The 16,027-nt window shown below is 37.4% G+C and overlaps 1 protein-coding gene across 1 annotated transcript in view; it reads right to left on the minus strand.

Annotated features, from left to right (window-relative positions):
- LOC105534666 (titin-like) overlaps nucleotides 1–16,027 on the minus strand; it is a gene marked incomplete at its 3' end in the record, with an annotated part of 43,050 nt that overhangs the window by 8,621 nt on the left and 18,402 nt on the right. The window contains exons 14-33 of the mRNA XM_011973442.1: nucleotides 12,948–13,241; nucleotides 12,721–12,843; nucleotides 11,179–11,460; nucleotides 10,857–10,922; nucleotides 9,957–10,215; nucleotides 9,690–9,753; nucleotides 9,365–9,580; nucleotides 8,303–8,445; nucleotides 7,166–7,371; nucleotides 6,393–6,626; nucleotides 6,038–6,282; nucleotides 4,854–5,125; nucleotides 4,570–4,734; nucleotides 4,299–4,467; nucleotides 2,507–4,200; nucleotides 2,072–2,353; nucleotides 1,358–1,624; nucleotides 989–1,261; nucleotides 613–876; nucleotides 260–520 (exon numbers count right to left, since the gene is read on the minus strand). Of these exons, the coding sequence (XP_011828832.1) occupies nucleotides 260–520; nucleotides 613–876; nucleotides 989–1,261; nucleotides 1,358–1,624; nucleotides 2,072–2,353; nucleotides 2,507–4,200; nucleotides 4,299–4,467; nucleotides 4,570–4,734; nucleotides 4,854–5,125; nucleotides 6,038–6,282; nucleotides 6,393–6,626; nucleotides 7,166–7,371; nucleotides 8,303–8,445; nucleotides 9,365–9,580; nucleotides 9,690–9,753; nucleotides 9,957–10,215; nucleotides 10,857–10,922; nucleotides 11,179–11,460; nucleotides 12,721–12,843; nucleotides 12,948–13,241 (5,779 nt within the window). The remainder of the gene's footprint in view (nucleotides 1–259; nucleotides 521–612; nucleotides 877–988; nucleotides 1,262–1,357; nucleotides 1,625–2,071; nucleotides 2,354–2,506; nucleotides 4,201–4,298; nucleotides 4,468–4,569; nucleotides 4,735–4,853; nucleotides 5,126–6,037; nucleotides 6,283–6,392; nucleotides 6,627–7,165; nucleotides 7,372–8,302; nucleotides 8,446–9,364; nucleotides 9,581–9,689; nucleotides 9,754–9,956; nucleotides 10,216–10,856; nucleotides 10,923–11,178; nucleotides 11,461–12,720; nucleotides 12,844–12,947; nucleotides 13,242–16,027) is intronic.

The raw sequence follows: 16,027 nt of genomic DNA on the forward strand, positions 1-16,027 counted from the left end.
GGTTGGAGGAGGAAGAGATCATATATAAATGGGGAGATTAAGGAAGGTTTAATGGAGAAGGTGATGTTTGAGGTAGGCCTAGAAGAACATTTGTAATTTAGGCTGGTGGGAATGGTGTTGCAAGTACTATTGGCTTTGGGAACAGCATAAGCAGAGGCATGGAAGTGGGAAACTGAAAGGAGTTTTAGGGGAAATGAATAACAAATTCTTAAAATAACAATCGCTCCTCATAAGAATTTAGGTTAATAAATATACCAACCTGCCACAGTAAGTTTTCCAGATGTCATATTTTCTCCCGCATAAAATGTATATTTTCCTTCATCATCTTTCATCATATTTAGAACTGTCAGTTTATATATTTTTCCGTGTGCTTCGATTTTATATTTAGAACTGGGTTTGATTTCCTTGTCCTTAAAATTCCACAAGACATCAATTCCAGAGTGGGACAGCTCAACCTCAAACACCACATTTTGAGTTTCTGTACAGGTAAGGTCACGAAGACCTCTGATAATTTTAATTTCTGGGGAAAAAATAAAATAATCTCTTGGTTATTACTACACTGAGAAAGTAGAATGCTTAAAGTAATTAGTAGATAAGTAGAATAATCCTTACTTTCTACAGAGAGATTACAGTTGGTTTCAACTCTGCCAACTATCAGCTTGTAGGGTCCTTCGTCTGAAGCGTGAGTTCGGTTAATGACTAGCCGCTGTTTAGTACCTTTTACAATGGCATGCACACGGTCATCAGGCTTGATTTGTTCATCATTTAAGTACCACTTAACAGAAGTCACATCAGGGACTGAGACCTTACATTCAAGCACAGCCTTTGTGCCTTCAATCACATTAACATCTTTTAGAGGTGTTATCACGTCCACACCTGCAAAATCATACACACACAAGATGAATGAATTTTGTTGAAATTGTCTGCTCCTTGAAGTTCTTTATGTTGCTTGATAGTGTAAACATAAAATTGTATAAGTAGGACTCACTATAGACAGAGACACGCCCACTGGTGGAGAGGCCAAGGGCTGGAATGGTGAAAGAGTAATTTCCAGCATCTTCCTTAGTCATGTCTTCAATGAGCAGCATATGAGATTGTTTGTCTATCACAATGTGAACCCTGTCACTGGGCTGCACTTCTTGGCCGTCTTTCATCCAGACACCTTCCACACTTTCCAAGGAGACTTTAACTTCAAGCTGAACAATGTCACCCTCACAGACTTTTTGGTCACTAAGTCCTTGTAGGATAGCAATGGGGCGGGCTGTGAAATATGGGGAGAAAAAGAATGTTATGATCATTTTTTATCAATAAACCATAATGATGCTCACTGCAGGCTGACAGGAATGGGAAGACTTACGTTTCATCTTTAGTTTACAGGTTGTCTTTTTTCCGTCAATGACAAAGCTGTATTCTCCCTGGTCCTCCTTGGTTACGTCCTTGACTGTGAGGTTCTGACGTCCACGACGAGATGTAATTGTGTATTTGCCATTGGATTTAAGCTCCACATTGTTATGATACCATTTTCCTTCTATATTTTCTGGGGATACAATACACTCTAATTCTCCTGAATATGATTCTGGAACTTCTATGTCCTCAAGTTCCTTCACAAACTCAACAACTGCACCTGAAGTGTATAACAGAAAAAGAAATCATTTTTTTTGGAGAGGTATGCATCTAGACTTAGGATAGAGACAATGTCTTGTATATCTCTTATCTCCCCCATACTATCAGGAATATTCTTAATATCTACCTGCTAATGGGCTGAGAGATAAATTTTCAATGAGAAGCAGTTATTTTATTTTAATTTTTAAATATTTTTGAAAGTAAAGAATTATGTTTTAATAAAAATCTTAAAAGCTAAAAATCAAGATAATACTACTTAAAAAAATCCAAATGGTCAAATTATTAACATTCTTAATTAGGAACATAAATTTATGATTCTGGCTATGAAACTTATAGCCAATTTCCAAATAATTGTTTTATGAAAGAAAAATTGCATAGCTAATTTGACCACATGCTAAGGGTGACCTTAGAGCTTAGGTAAACAATGAAATCCTTTGTTGTTGAATACCTTCAACAATAAGTTTAGCAGTTGTTTTGATATTTTCATCTTCCACAAGTACACAGCTGTAATCTTCAGCATCAGACATATCAATGGTCAGTATGGAGAGGAAGTGAACCTTTCTGTCAGAGTGCATCCTGTATTTATCTCCCTCATGAACCTCCATACCATCTTTATACCATTTCACTTTGACAAATGGTTCTGAAGTTTCACATTCAAAGGTTGCCATAGTATCTTTTTCCTTAGCAACAACATCTTGTAATTCCTGTGTGAAAGTGATCAATTGCTTGGCTACAAGAAAAAGGTGGGGGGAAAAGGGGAGAGCACATTATATTAAATTAAATTCGCAACCTGAGGAATGGGGAAAGAAAATAAAAGTAAACGCACTCATGGATATTCTTGAATACAAAGACAGGTCCATCAAAGGAAAGACATGCAAATTACCTTGGACAAGTAAGAATGCGTGACTGGAGGTTTCTCCAGCTATGTTGATGGCTTTTACCATGATGCTGGCAGAGTCCTCAGCAGTCACATCTCTTATGACCAATTCACAAACATTGTCTTCGGGCCAGTACCAGTAGATCCGGTCAGACCGTTCAATTTTGACACCATTTTTGTACCATTCACATTCAGGGTCTGGTTTCCCCACGACTCTGACCCGGAAGTGTGCATCAGATCCTTGGCCCACTGTTTGGCTTTGGATTCTTTCGAAGATTTTTGGAGCCTCCATACTAGGACTTAGTTCAATCTTATCAGGTTTAAAAGTTGGAATCGTGATTTTGCCTTCTTCGGCAAGAGCTTTCTTTTCCTCTTCAGTTAACTCTTTGGTCCAGTGGAGAAGTTCATCTTTTGTCTTCCTGAGGAGTTCCTCATAGGATTCATCTTTCTTTCGAGACTTGAGCTCCACAGCGGTAATGGCTTCATAATAGCCCTCTTCTGTTCTGCGCTTGAATTTACTGCGCAGCTCTTCCGACTCTTCGGGCACTTTTTCATGGGTAATTCTTTCAGCCCTTTTCAACTTCACAACTTCTTTGGTTTCAGTGGTGTCAACAGGTCTATCCACTTTTTGTACTTCAAACTGAAGCTTTCCTGGTTCGTGTACGTGAAACTCGGGCCTTGGTTCAGGAGCTCTCCTAAGAACAGACCTAAAATCTTCCCTCTGTTGAATCTCAAGCTTCACTTTATGCTCTATCACACCTTCAGGATTTTCTGCGGTGACCTTCACTTCACCTGTGTCATATGATTTGCAGTCCACGATGTCCAGGTAATGGATACCATCATAGCGAACTCTGAACCTTTTGCTTTTGCGAATGAGCTGTCCATTGAGGTACCAGTTGACTTTGGGCTGAGGGTAGCCTGTTACCCTGCAGCGGAACCTTGCAGTCTCCCCTTCAAGTACTCTAACTGGCTCTGGGAACAAGACAATGTCTGGCTTTTGCTTTTCTTTCTGATCTGTTGTTACACCTGTAAGTGCACCTTCATGAGCCATTCTCTCTAATTCTTCAATTCTCTGTAAGCCTTTCCTCCCCTCAGGCAACTGGGATTCTTCCACAAGACTTTTCTCATCTTTAACAATAAGGGTAGCAGATGTATGATCTGTTCCGTATTTGTTAGTGGCTCTGCAAGTAATGATACCACTGTCTCTAGAATATGCAACACCATAATCAAGGCTGCAGTACCCAAATTCATTGATCATACGGAGCCTGTTGGCTGCCTCAAGTGGCTTTCCATCATGGAGCCACTCCACCACCATCGTTGGGTCACCAATGGGTGTTAGCCTGCATTCAAAGTGGGCAGGTCCAAAGCGCTTAAGTCTTAAGGAGGTGAGTTTTTTCTTGAAGAATGGTTTCTGTTGTTTCTCTTTGTCATAGAGATCACCTTCTTCCCATTGCTCTTGACCATATCGCAAATGGAGGGGCTCCAGTTCTGGGGCTGCAATCTCCTTTGCTCTATATGTCCCCCTTGGGATGATTAATTTTCTCTCTGGTTCAGGCTCTGCAAACTCAACTTCAACATTTACTTTGCATCTTGTAGTGTCTCTGCCAGCTTTATTAATAGCAGTCGCGGTATACCAGGCAGAATCTTGGCTGACAGTGGAATCGATTTTAAGGGCAGCTTCTCCCTTGGTTCCTTCAATTCTATAAAAAGTTGGGGAGGGAATCATCAATATGGCAGGATAGCTTCCCTGGTTATTGGATTTGTATAATGAGCTTAGCTTTATTATTTCCAAACTTACCTGATTTTGGGATATTTATGAGGCACAATGATGTCACTGTTTTTCAACCATACAATGTCAGGGTTGGGGTTACCCGTAGCTCTGACTTTCATTTCAAGTCGGGAACCTTCCTTTACATTGAGATTTTTCAGTTTTTCTACAAACATTGGTTTTACCTGATGTTCCACAGCTGAAAGAGAAAGGTCGTGATTTAGAGGGAGTAAGGCTGAAATACCTGTTTATAATCCAAGTGATAAGAAAATTCATTTATTTTTATTTTATCTCATTTTACCTTCCACAGTTAAAATCACTGAAATTGAAGATCTGCCTGCCCTGTTTTGGGCAACCACAGTCCATTCCCCAGAATCACTGGGTGTGGCAGGGACAATAATTAGTGATTGAGTACCATCTTCTTTAATGACCACTTTATGGGTATAGTCATTGACAATTTGCTGGCCTGTGAAAATATGTTCAAAAGAAAGTAGATTTTAAAATAGTTTTTAAAAATTGTTAGACAGATATATAAGCTTGTTTTTGTGTTTTTATTATTCATGAGCAAAAACCTGTCATACTTACCATCATGAAACCAGAACGTCTCTGGCATAGGTCTACCAACAACCTTTAAGTCAAATCTGGCAGTTTGCCCTTCTAAACATTTGAAAGAAGCAGGTTTTAACACAAAGACTGGTTTATACAGTCTCTCAAGTTGTGACTCATCTGTCTCCTCCAGCCTACGTCCAGGGGACATTCTTGCAGGGGACATCCGTGCAGGAGACATCCTTGCAGGTGACATCCGTGCAGGAGACATGCGTATAGGAGACCTGCTCACTGAACGTGGAGAGAGAGATCTGTAAAACAAAGACAAACAATACTTTCATGAGGCCTAAAGAAAACTCAGCAAAACAAACTTCATTTTGTCTTATTCATTATTCATTATTCACGTTATTTTAGAATTTACTTCTTGCATGTATTAGAAGGCACCTCCAACTCATTCAGATCTAAAATAGAATATATTATTGTTACCCCCACAGCTATGTTTTTCCTATATTCTCAATTTTGGCTGGTAGTCATTCAGTACATCCAGGTACCCAGGTTCAAAAATCTTGGAATAATTCTCAATACTGTCTTTTCCTTACCACTTGGATTTAATCAGTCACTAGACTTTTTTGATTTAACTACCAAAACATCCTAATAAATGTTGGTTGGATAAGTAAACCAAATGAATACATTTATGGAAAAATAAAAAAATATATATTTTTTATCTCAGAGGAGGAAAACATAGAAATCAATTTGGAAACAAAACAAAGCAAAACAAGACTCTATCTACACATTGCAGCCAGACTGACTTGGAGTTTGAATGCTGGCACCACCACTTACAGGCTGGATGAATTAAGGCAATTTTCATAGATTCCCAGGGCCTCAGTGTTCCTATTTCCAAACCAATAATAGTCATCTTTTTATTGCAGGGCTGTTGTATAAATTTACATTTGTAAAAATCAGGTGTCAAATAAGAGCTATTGTGATATTATCTGTAGCACTAGGAAAATAAATAGTATGATACACTGATGAAAATTCTTTGTTCATCTTACATAGGGGCAAGAAATAAAAACTCTTGGCAATTGTTGGTGTTGCCACTGGTAAGTTTCTGTGCCATCTTAGCCCTCAATTTTTTTCTTACACAATAGCGATTTGCTACTAAGATATTTGATGTTTTGAAAACAATTTACATACTAAGTAACCCAAATTATTATAAGTCTTACCTGATTCTGCTCACTGGCTCTGGTGTGGGGATGTAAGTTGGAGCTCCAAGTGGTGCAGCAGGCTCCACATACAATTTCCCTGAGCAAATTGCATTTCCTTTAATATTGCTGGCAAATGCAGTGTAGATTCCTTCATCTTCTGGAAGAACAACAGGTATACGCAGACTAGCTCTGCCATCTTGTAGAAAGTCCATTTGATATCTTTCTCCATGTTTGATGCGCTTGCCATCTTTGTACCAAGCAATCTGCAAAGAATACCATGCATGTATGAGTAAAATTTACATCAAATAGTTATACTGTAACCAACTTGTATCTTTACTGTGGCAAGGAGGTATTATAAATGTTTATATTTTACCTTTGGTAATGGATATCCAGACATCTTGCAATGAAAAGTGACACCCATCCCCTCAAGAATTCTATAATTCTTGATTCTTAACTCAAATCCTGATTCAACAGCTTCAGATTCAGAAATGTCAACTGCCATCTTTTCTTCTCCATCTTCTTCAAGAAGTTCTTCTAATGTAGTCTTTATTATTCTATATTCAATTTCTTTAATAAGTCTCTCTTCAAAGGAAGAAATATGGAATTCCTATGCAAAGAAGATTATGGTCTGTTAAAAATACTTATCCTTACTGATGGAAATTATTTAAGGATATGTATCTGAGCTAGATTGTTGAAGTTTTTAGCTGGGAGAAGAATCTAGAAGACTTTGGTTTGTTTGTTTTAATCTGCATTATGGTCACCTTTCCCACTGAATGCTGTGGCATCTTGGGTAGAAAGGTTTTTCCAAAAAAGCAGGAGTTAGAGTTGGGTTAGAGGTTACATTAGCTTATCATACAGATGAAGAGATCTTGGCATTGATGAACTTAGCTCTACTAATATTGGTCTTTTCCTTAATATATTATAAACCCTGTTTCTAAAGCCACATTTATGGCATATATGTAATCTCTATTTCTAAACTCACAGGTGCAACATACCATGAAGATTAAGGCAACTTAGCAGCAGTGAACTTTGACCTACTAATAATTGTCTAACCCTGAGCTCATCACTTGAAAATGAAAATATCAAACAAAAAAAGGAAAGTATAATTTATGAAATTGGTTGGTTGGTCATTATTTTTATACTCACCTGATCTTCTACATATGTTCTGACCATTACAGTATCTTTGGCCATTTTCTTCCTAATTAAGGCTTGTTCTTTTTCATACTCTTTTTCATACTCAGAGTATACAAATCCAGGGGCTGTTTCTCCAACTTTGGGTTCTTGAACAAATGCAGTCACTTGTGTCTGGTAAAGCATTTCTTGCTGGGACTTCATCAGTGACTCATAATCAGCTAAGAGTTAAGAACGTAAGTTAATTTTTAATATTCTTACTAAAAAACATTCATGCCACTATGCATTCAGGTAAACTCTACATTGGGGAAAGTTGATAACCAAAAGCCAAATTTTCCAAATATCTACTATTGACGTGCTCAATATTTTCTAGATGGAATTTGGAAACCAAACTTACACTAACAAATCAAATCAGCCACTACAATTGTAGAAAGAATTTTGTATTAGCAGTCAGTTTTGGGGGGATCTACCATGGAGGTCTTCCTAATCTGCTGTGTGGCTTTTAACAATTCATTTACCTTCCTGAATCTTGAGTGCTTTTTTGGCTAAATGAAGATAATATTGTAATTTCCTCTAAGGGATACTGTGTAGATCAAATGAAACAGAGTGCGAACCAGTTCACTGTAAATGTGAACAGTCTAGCATGAAAGCTATTGCATTTGTTTTCAAGTTATAAACATTGAAAATCCTGACTTCCAGGTTTTCTTTAAAGTATCAGGAGCAACACTGAGTCTGGTAACAATCTGGTGCATGCCTGGTAACAGCCTGGTGCATGCCGGGCAACAACACAGCTACTGTCTCTTTGAGGCAGGGCACCTACTCTCCAGTTTGCCACTGTTTTCATTGCGCTCACTGTTACCTGCCTGGGCCTGGAAGGCAACTGGATTTAGAATCTGTGCATTTTCGGAGGCATGATATGCCTAGAAACAAACATACCAAACAGAAACTATTGCTAGAACCTCAGAAGTTTAATGCCAGTATAGTTTTTGAGGCCATGTGGTCTAAAGTATTTTCCATACAACTGAGGCAAAGACACTGGGGCAAAGTATCAGAACCAGTAAATGGCAACAGGTTTTTCAGCAAACGGACAGCACTGCTATCTCCTTGTATTTCAGATCTTATCATGCACGTAGAAACTACAGTTGCACTTACCTTCTTCAAGCAAGGAAGCAGATGCAGAAATTTCTCCATGCTTATTACGAACAACAATAGTGTATTCTCCAGCATCATCAGCAAAAGTCATAGAAATTACTAGCTTGCATTCACCGGTTTGTTTGTTGTAACTCACTTTGTATCTTTAGATAAATGTACAAAATTGAAAAATCAGTTATAAACAACCCTTCTGTGGGTAAAATAATTGGACTTATCTGTGAGTGGATCTGTGGTATAAAATTCAATGACCCTAAACATACGACTAAGCTCCACAATAGATTATAAGATTGCTGAAAATTGAGAAAAATGCAAGAACATGAGTAATTAGGGCCCAATAAGTTAAAATATTCATTTTAAAGAATATTTATTGCTAGAATCAGTCATGAAATTAAGTGGTTTTTGGTGTTTACATTAGCAAATGATCAGGTCACTTAAACAACAGGTATTTTCTCTTCGTTTGTTATTTTGTTCATTATTTCATTCAGAGATCAAATGAATAATTAAAACAATAAATTCCTTTAAATATTTCAGTATTAACTCTCTGGTACATTATATTTATTATTATTAAGGTATGGCACCTACATTTTTAGATTACCAGGTTGCTCTTTTTATCTTAAGTTGCAAAATATTCAGAGCTAAATTTTGTATTGAATTGAAGAAAAATTAGTAGCATAGATTTTTGTGCATAACTAGCTTTCTTCTTCATTACATGGCCCCTATTCTTCTATCTTTTAGTTACTTAGTTATTACATGTTTTTATTGAAAGTTGTCTCAAATCTTTTCTGGAAGTGTGTATGTGTGAAAATTCATATTTTCTCTACTTTCACAACCTCAATGAATTAAACTATAATGTAAATAAATATATCTTCCATCCACTTTTGTCACATAGCTTTATTTCTTAGGAAGACTTTGCACAAAAAATGTAAAAATACCTCAAAACAAAGATGGCTCCACAATGAAAGAGCCTACGCTCAGGGTCGGTGGGGTAAGTAAATTCTACTCTAGGCTTCATGCAAATATTATACAAGTCACAGAGAACTCTATATTCAGCCATCAAAATACCTGTATCCAGTGGTCAGAGGAACACCAGATTTTTTCCAGTACACATGGGGCTTTGGGTTGCCACCAACTTGGCATCCAAACACCACGCTCCCACCTTCCACCAGTTTCTGGACCACTGGTTTTGTAATAAAGTAAGGCGCAGCAGGTTCTCCAGGCCCTGCTTGTTCCTCTGTGATGCTAGTATCAGTCATAACCACATCTCTTGACTCAACAAAGCTGGAAAGAGAATTCCCCTCATATTAGTTTCTGAGTTGCAATTTGCCAATACTGACGGGGCTGAAAGTCAAAACTACTAGAACAGCTACTAATTAGCAAAATGTTTTACCGTTTCTCTTCTGTGGTAAATTTCTCAGTCACGGCTGTGGTTTCCTTTTCAAATTCTTCTGACACTAAAAGAAGACAAAAGTTTCTCATTGAGATGAGATGTTTAGTGACCCCGCTTAGCGCTGACAGTTAAATTGACCATATAATCTACCCCCCAGTTCCAAAAAGGGACATCATTTCAAGGTGCGCAGAAACCGTATTATGGAAAAGAATGTCACATGAAAGTGATGGCATGTGCATTAGGACTGTGGGAGGAGTGGCCACTAACCCTGCACAGCCAGATAGCAGGATGTGCTGACGGTTCCAGCCTCATTAACAGCACTGCAGGTAAATCGCCCGCTGTCTTCCGCAAACGCTTCGCGAATCATAAGACGAGCGATTCCACTCTGGAAGGTTATCTGGAAGTCAATGGAACTTTCGATTTGGTAGTCTTCCCTGTACCATGTCACTGTCGGGGATGGGTATCCAGAGATGTGGCACTCCAAGGTGACAGATTCACCTTCTATGACTGTCACATTTTTTAAGCCCTGAAGAGAGAAGAAAAATAAATAATGATACGTGTGCATATTTATTAATCATTTCTGTTTTGTAACAAATGTGGAGTTTGAACTTACACATTTCAACTGCCACAAAATGGCCTTTTAATCAGGACTCCAGAAATAGTAGTAGAGAGACTAATATTTATGTAATATACTAATATATTAGTAAAGAGCTGTAAGGCTCAATAGCAAATGCTACCTGTTCAACAAAGCTTTGCCATGGTATCACCCACTGGAATGAATCTATCCCTCCCATGGATTCTCCCTCTGTTGTGGTGCTTATCACCTTATATATTTTATTATGCTCGTTTATGTACATTTTCTCTGATGGCAAAGAAAATATTTCAAAGAGGGATGGAGGGATGGATTGGTCTTTATGTCTCCACAGCTCCTGCAATAATGCCTTTTGCATATGAGAAGCGCATTAAATCTTTTGAATCCATGAATGATGTACCCCATAGAATTCCCCTCTTCCTTGCCAATATGGTCAAATATGGTCTTAAAATGAGCATCTGTACGCTCACTAACGTCATTTTGTATTAATTTGAGAAACTGATCTTTTCAAACATGTATTAAAATGATTTGAGCAGATATGAATAGGGTCCAACATAATCAACTTCTTTACTCACCGAGACCAAAGTTGGTGGAGTAACAGGAATTTCAGCAGGTGCTGGTACTCTTGCTGTTTCTGTTACCTAGATTTTTACAGATTATATTACAAAATGCTCATGAAATTAAGGGAAATCTCATAAACTCTTAGCTCATGCCACATTATAAAAATAATTTGAGAAAATGATCTCTGACCCATACTGTGCTCCACAAAAATCAAGTCTTAGCGTGGTAAAGGAGAAAGGCAAGACTCCGCTGGCTACTTTTCAGTACAAACTAGCCAACCACCTGGCCCTGCTCAATGGGAATGGGCCAAGCAACAGCGGGTAACCAGTGACCAACCTTGGCTTCGCGCCCGTGCAGTACTTCAAAGCGCTCTTCACGGACGGTGGCGCCAGTGATGCTCACCCCTACTTCCTTTTTCACCTCAACGCCAGCTTGACTCTTGTAAGTATCTGGCGTGTCAGCGAAGGGGAACTGTGGCGAGGGTGTGGGCTCTGCCTTTACTCTAGTCTCACTGGGCTTCACAGTAGGAGCCTTCACCGATTTGGTGATCTTCTGAGCAGAAGATGCGGCTGACAACTCTTTTTGTAATGTGGCAATAGCACTACCGGCTATTGATGCCTACATGGAAACAGAGTCAGAAAATAAAGTCACTTAACCATTCTCAGATGGCTAACCCTCTGGGACTGAGTCTCAGCCTATTTCTATAAGGTCCGTTTTTTAATGTTCTCGTTATCATTCATTATCACACAGTTAATGAAAAGTCAGTTAGAGATAAGCCAATTATAAAGCTCCTCGTCATGCCTGTTAGTTTGTAAAACAAATTTTAAATATCTTTTTTAAAGAGTTGTATTCAGAACTCCTTATTTTACAGCTTTTATCATAAAAGGACGGCGTCTTCTAAAGCTTAGTCATGAATTTTCACTTGACCATTCCGATGAATGCCACTTTCGAATATGCCACAGTGGGAGATTCAAAATTAAGAAATTATTGAAATTGTTGGTAAATTCCTAAGAACTACTTTGCAATAGTACATTTGAGTTTTAGCCACAAATCTATGTGAAAGGTGAACATGGAGACATTCAGACAAAATATTTTAAAGGTTTCCTTACTGCTTTTATTCTGTTGCGGTCTATGGTTATTTGTTTTGTAATTTGGGACTAAATTGAATACAGGCATTATATGTAACTTACAGTTCTTTGAAACCATAGAAGGTTTGGGTTCTATTTCTTGGATATGTATGATAACAATAGTGATTAATATCAAGGATTTATTACATGCTGACAACTTGTTAAGGTTTTTATATACTTTTTACTTGCATTTTACATGTACATTTACTTTCTCCTGATGACAGAGGTTATAAGGGGGAAGATAGGGCACTAATCCAGAGCTATTTGATTCCACAATCCAACCCAACCACCATATAGTACCACCTCTCCATCTTGCTATATTGAGTATATAAATATATGATTTCTCAATGCCTGTCTTTATTATTGAAACACATTCGCAGTTAAGTTACTCTGAAATGTCTCACAGCATAAGTAAAACTATGCTGTGTAATATACTACTTTCACAAAATCATCAGAACAACAGTAAAACAATTGAGTTTGAGCTGTCCCTGAAATGTGAACTAGAGAGAAGCCTGTGTGGATTTGTGTCTCCTCAGAGGTATAAGATAACCACTTGTGACTCTAGGCTCACTCTCCTGGGCAAGTTTCAGAAATCAAAAATTTAGGGCATCTGGGCCCACTGTGAATGCACACACACACACACACATCACCAAAAAAAGCCTCAATTGGCCTACTCTAAAGATGCTCTATTTCACAGGTTAGATACTTATTTCCTTTAAACATTTCTGTATCATGCTCTGTAACTTCTTACCTCATATCCATGTTCTGTCTTAGGAACAGAAATTTTTGAAACAGTAAAGTGAGGGCTAGCTGTGCGGGGGCGTTTATCCACATGGACTAATCTTTCCGTTGTTAGATCTGTAGTTTTCTTGATCTGCATTGAAATGAAACTCAGTGATACCATTGATCACCAATGACCACAGCAGTGAGGCTTGCTTTACCATGAACAAGGTGAAAAATCAGCAGGTATAGACTCACCTGTGATGATATGTGCATTCCCATTTGATCAGTAGTTTTGATATGAGTCTCAGAAGGAGCCTGGATTACTACAGGCTTGACTGCTTTAGGGACAACGTGGGGTTCTGAGGCTGGACGTTGGGGAGGCTCAGCTACCTTTGCGGCGGAAATACGTTCCTTATATCCGTACTCCAAAGTGGTCTGCTGAGCATAGGATTCTTCAAGACGCCCAGGCTCTCTGGGCTCTCTGACTCGGGCTTGGTCTACTGCAGCAACAACTGTTGCTACAGCTTCAGCCTTTTTTCCAACATCCACCTAGAGACAAGGGTTCCAGAATTAATACACAGGAATATCAAGATGAGGCTGGAACATCTCCTAGGCATCAGGACAGGCAAATGGCTAAAGGCGTGATAGGTAGATGGCATCCACGTTATACAGCAGTGTTAATGTGTCTAGAAATGTATCTCAGAAACACTTTTAGGGACTATTTCATTGATTATTATATTGTACAGACATCGATTTAGATCCACTCTCTGTACATCTGCTTAATTATACTAGACATTAAATCACATAGACACAACATAGGACAATCACAATATGACCATAAAATCATAAGGAGATTTTGACATTTTGTAGAATTTTTCCAGGCAGAGAGTCAATCAGCAATTGGAAAATCAGAATTTTGGAGCTGGTTCTCCTCACTGATTATTTTTATTATCTTGTTGACCATTTAGTCTGAGGTTAATGCAATGACAGTGGTGATATAAGTGCACTCAAATACCATCATCATCCCATCCAGAAAAATCAGTAACTACAGAGTTACATGGTTGCATGCAAATTGGACATAACATGAAAGCTCATAAACACAGAGTGAGCATATGAATTTACTTATGATTCCCTAAGGGTAAGATTTGTTTAATCTATTAGAAAATACCTGTCTCAAAACACACAGATGACAAAGAGAACCCCGTGCAAATGAAAATATTGTGATTAAAATGAAAGTGTTATCATGTTTGGATTCAAGAGAACAACCTTTCACATTGGTGTTTAATTTACTTTCATTATTATGGAGAGTTAAAGCAAAGAATGAAACAAATATTATTTTCTCGTTTCTGAGTCTGATGAACATAAATGGAAATAAAATTTGCAGAGTGGTTTCTCTTCTAAAGAAGGCAAACTAGCTGATGCGGCTTAGATATTATGATTCTATGTGATACTTGGAAACAGCACACCACAAAAATCACGTAGCCATGTTCATCCAGTGCTTTTTAAAAGTAAGATTGGAAAATTTTATTAATGTTCAGTTTTCTATATCTGTGAATAGAATCTAGAATGAATCGGAAACATTCTTCAACTATGCTACCTGTATATCTTTAAAAATTGTTCTCTGAACTATTTACGATATAAATGAGATTTTTCTGAGATAGAATTGGGTCTTTAGTGATCATGGGCTTTATCCAGGGCTTCCTTTTAGGAAGACACAAACAATTTCATCTGCCTCGAAGGACTGCAAATACCATCTTCACTTTAGATTGCATCATCTCAGAAGAAAACATAAAATATACATGAGGCTTAGGTGAGTTAAGTTTGTCCATTTATTTGTTTCTTTTTTAAAAACTATATTGGCAATGAGCTGACTTTAATTGTCTAGACGTTTTAAAATGTTAACATCTTCGACAGATAACACTAAATAAATATATATTATTTTGATTGTAGAGTGATCACATTTCCACCATATCTCATTTGAAACTTTTAGCCAGTCTGATATGAAGTAGTCAGGTTAAGTCTTAATTTTATTTTAACAATGATAAAAGAAACTGTCAAAGAAACTGTCATTTGACTAAATATCACACAACTGAAATATTTAAATTTTGTTCTTAATTTTAAACATATGGAAAAATCTTAATCATGGTAGAATATTTTAAATTGAGGAAACATCTGTCTGTTTTTTCCTTGAATTATTGTATATCAAATTTATATACACACACTTATTGGTGGACTACAAATGAGTACGCTGGTAACTGCTTTTATTTCTTAGTGGACTTTGGTATCTCTCATGTTTGTAACCTAGAGAAGCAGGAAGACAATTTGGACTCGAATATACCAGTTCATACCAGGTAAATGCTGAGAATAAATTTAGGAGACATAAAGAAGAGTATTATATAGTCTGACTTTTCACTACTAGAAATGCTCACTGTTCAACTGGAGGATGGACTGAATCTAACCATCTCTACTGTTTTATTGATCAGTCAAGCAATTAGATGGAACACTGGAAGCACAGTTCATGACGGATGAAAAGTTATGGGAGTTGATGATGAAATGGGATGAAACAATACTTGTCACCTCCATTGCATCAGTTTTCATCTCTTCTTGGAAAAGATGTATTTTTTCTTGTTTAACAGCAAATACTTCTCTAGTTGTTGGCGGTGCGGCTGATTCAGCAGATTTTGCAGTGGTAACTACTACTTTAGGTATAAACATTTTCTCAGCTTCCATCCTTAGCTATTTTTAACAAGAATAAGATAGTGAATTCATGACAAAATTTGAATGGAAACAAAAATAAAAACTTAATCACTCATGAAGTATGTTGCATAGTGGAATTTCTATGATTTATGAGACTTCTGTAAGGCTGATATGCCATTAAATGTTAGACTTGAGTAAAGGTTTAAAAAGTTTATCTTATATCATGTCTTAGAAAAAAAAAAAGATGTAGAGTTAGAAAATGACATTGAGGGAAATACAAATAGGATTCAGGCCATCCTGCTAATGAAATGGGGAAACTTTAGTTGCTAATTTTCAAGTGGTATATTAGCAATAAAGAATACAATTAGGTAAATGGCTCATTTGGAGTAAATGATAGTCATGGGAAACAGTTTAATTCATGGATATTTCATAGCTACAAATAGATACAGTAATCTTTTCATGGCTTATGTGTAATTGTTCTGTTTGGATACTTCCTTCTCTAGATTTTAATATGCATCTTGTTTAGCTTTAGTGGGAGCTGCTACAGCAGGCATTATAATTTTTTCAGCTTATCTTCTCCTGTGATATTTATAGGAGGGAAAAAAGATAAAGTTTCATACAAAGAAAATTATGGGTAA

Source organism: Mandrillus leucophaeus, unplaced genomic scaffold (genome assembly GCF_000951045.1).
Source record: "Mandrillus leucophaeus isolate KB7577 unplaced genomic scaffold, Mleu.le_1.0 Scaffold1377, whole genome shotgun sequence".
Lineage (NCBI taxonomy): Eukaryota > Metazoa > Chordata > Mammalia > Primates > Cercopithecidae > Mandrillus > Mandrillus leucophaeus.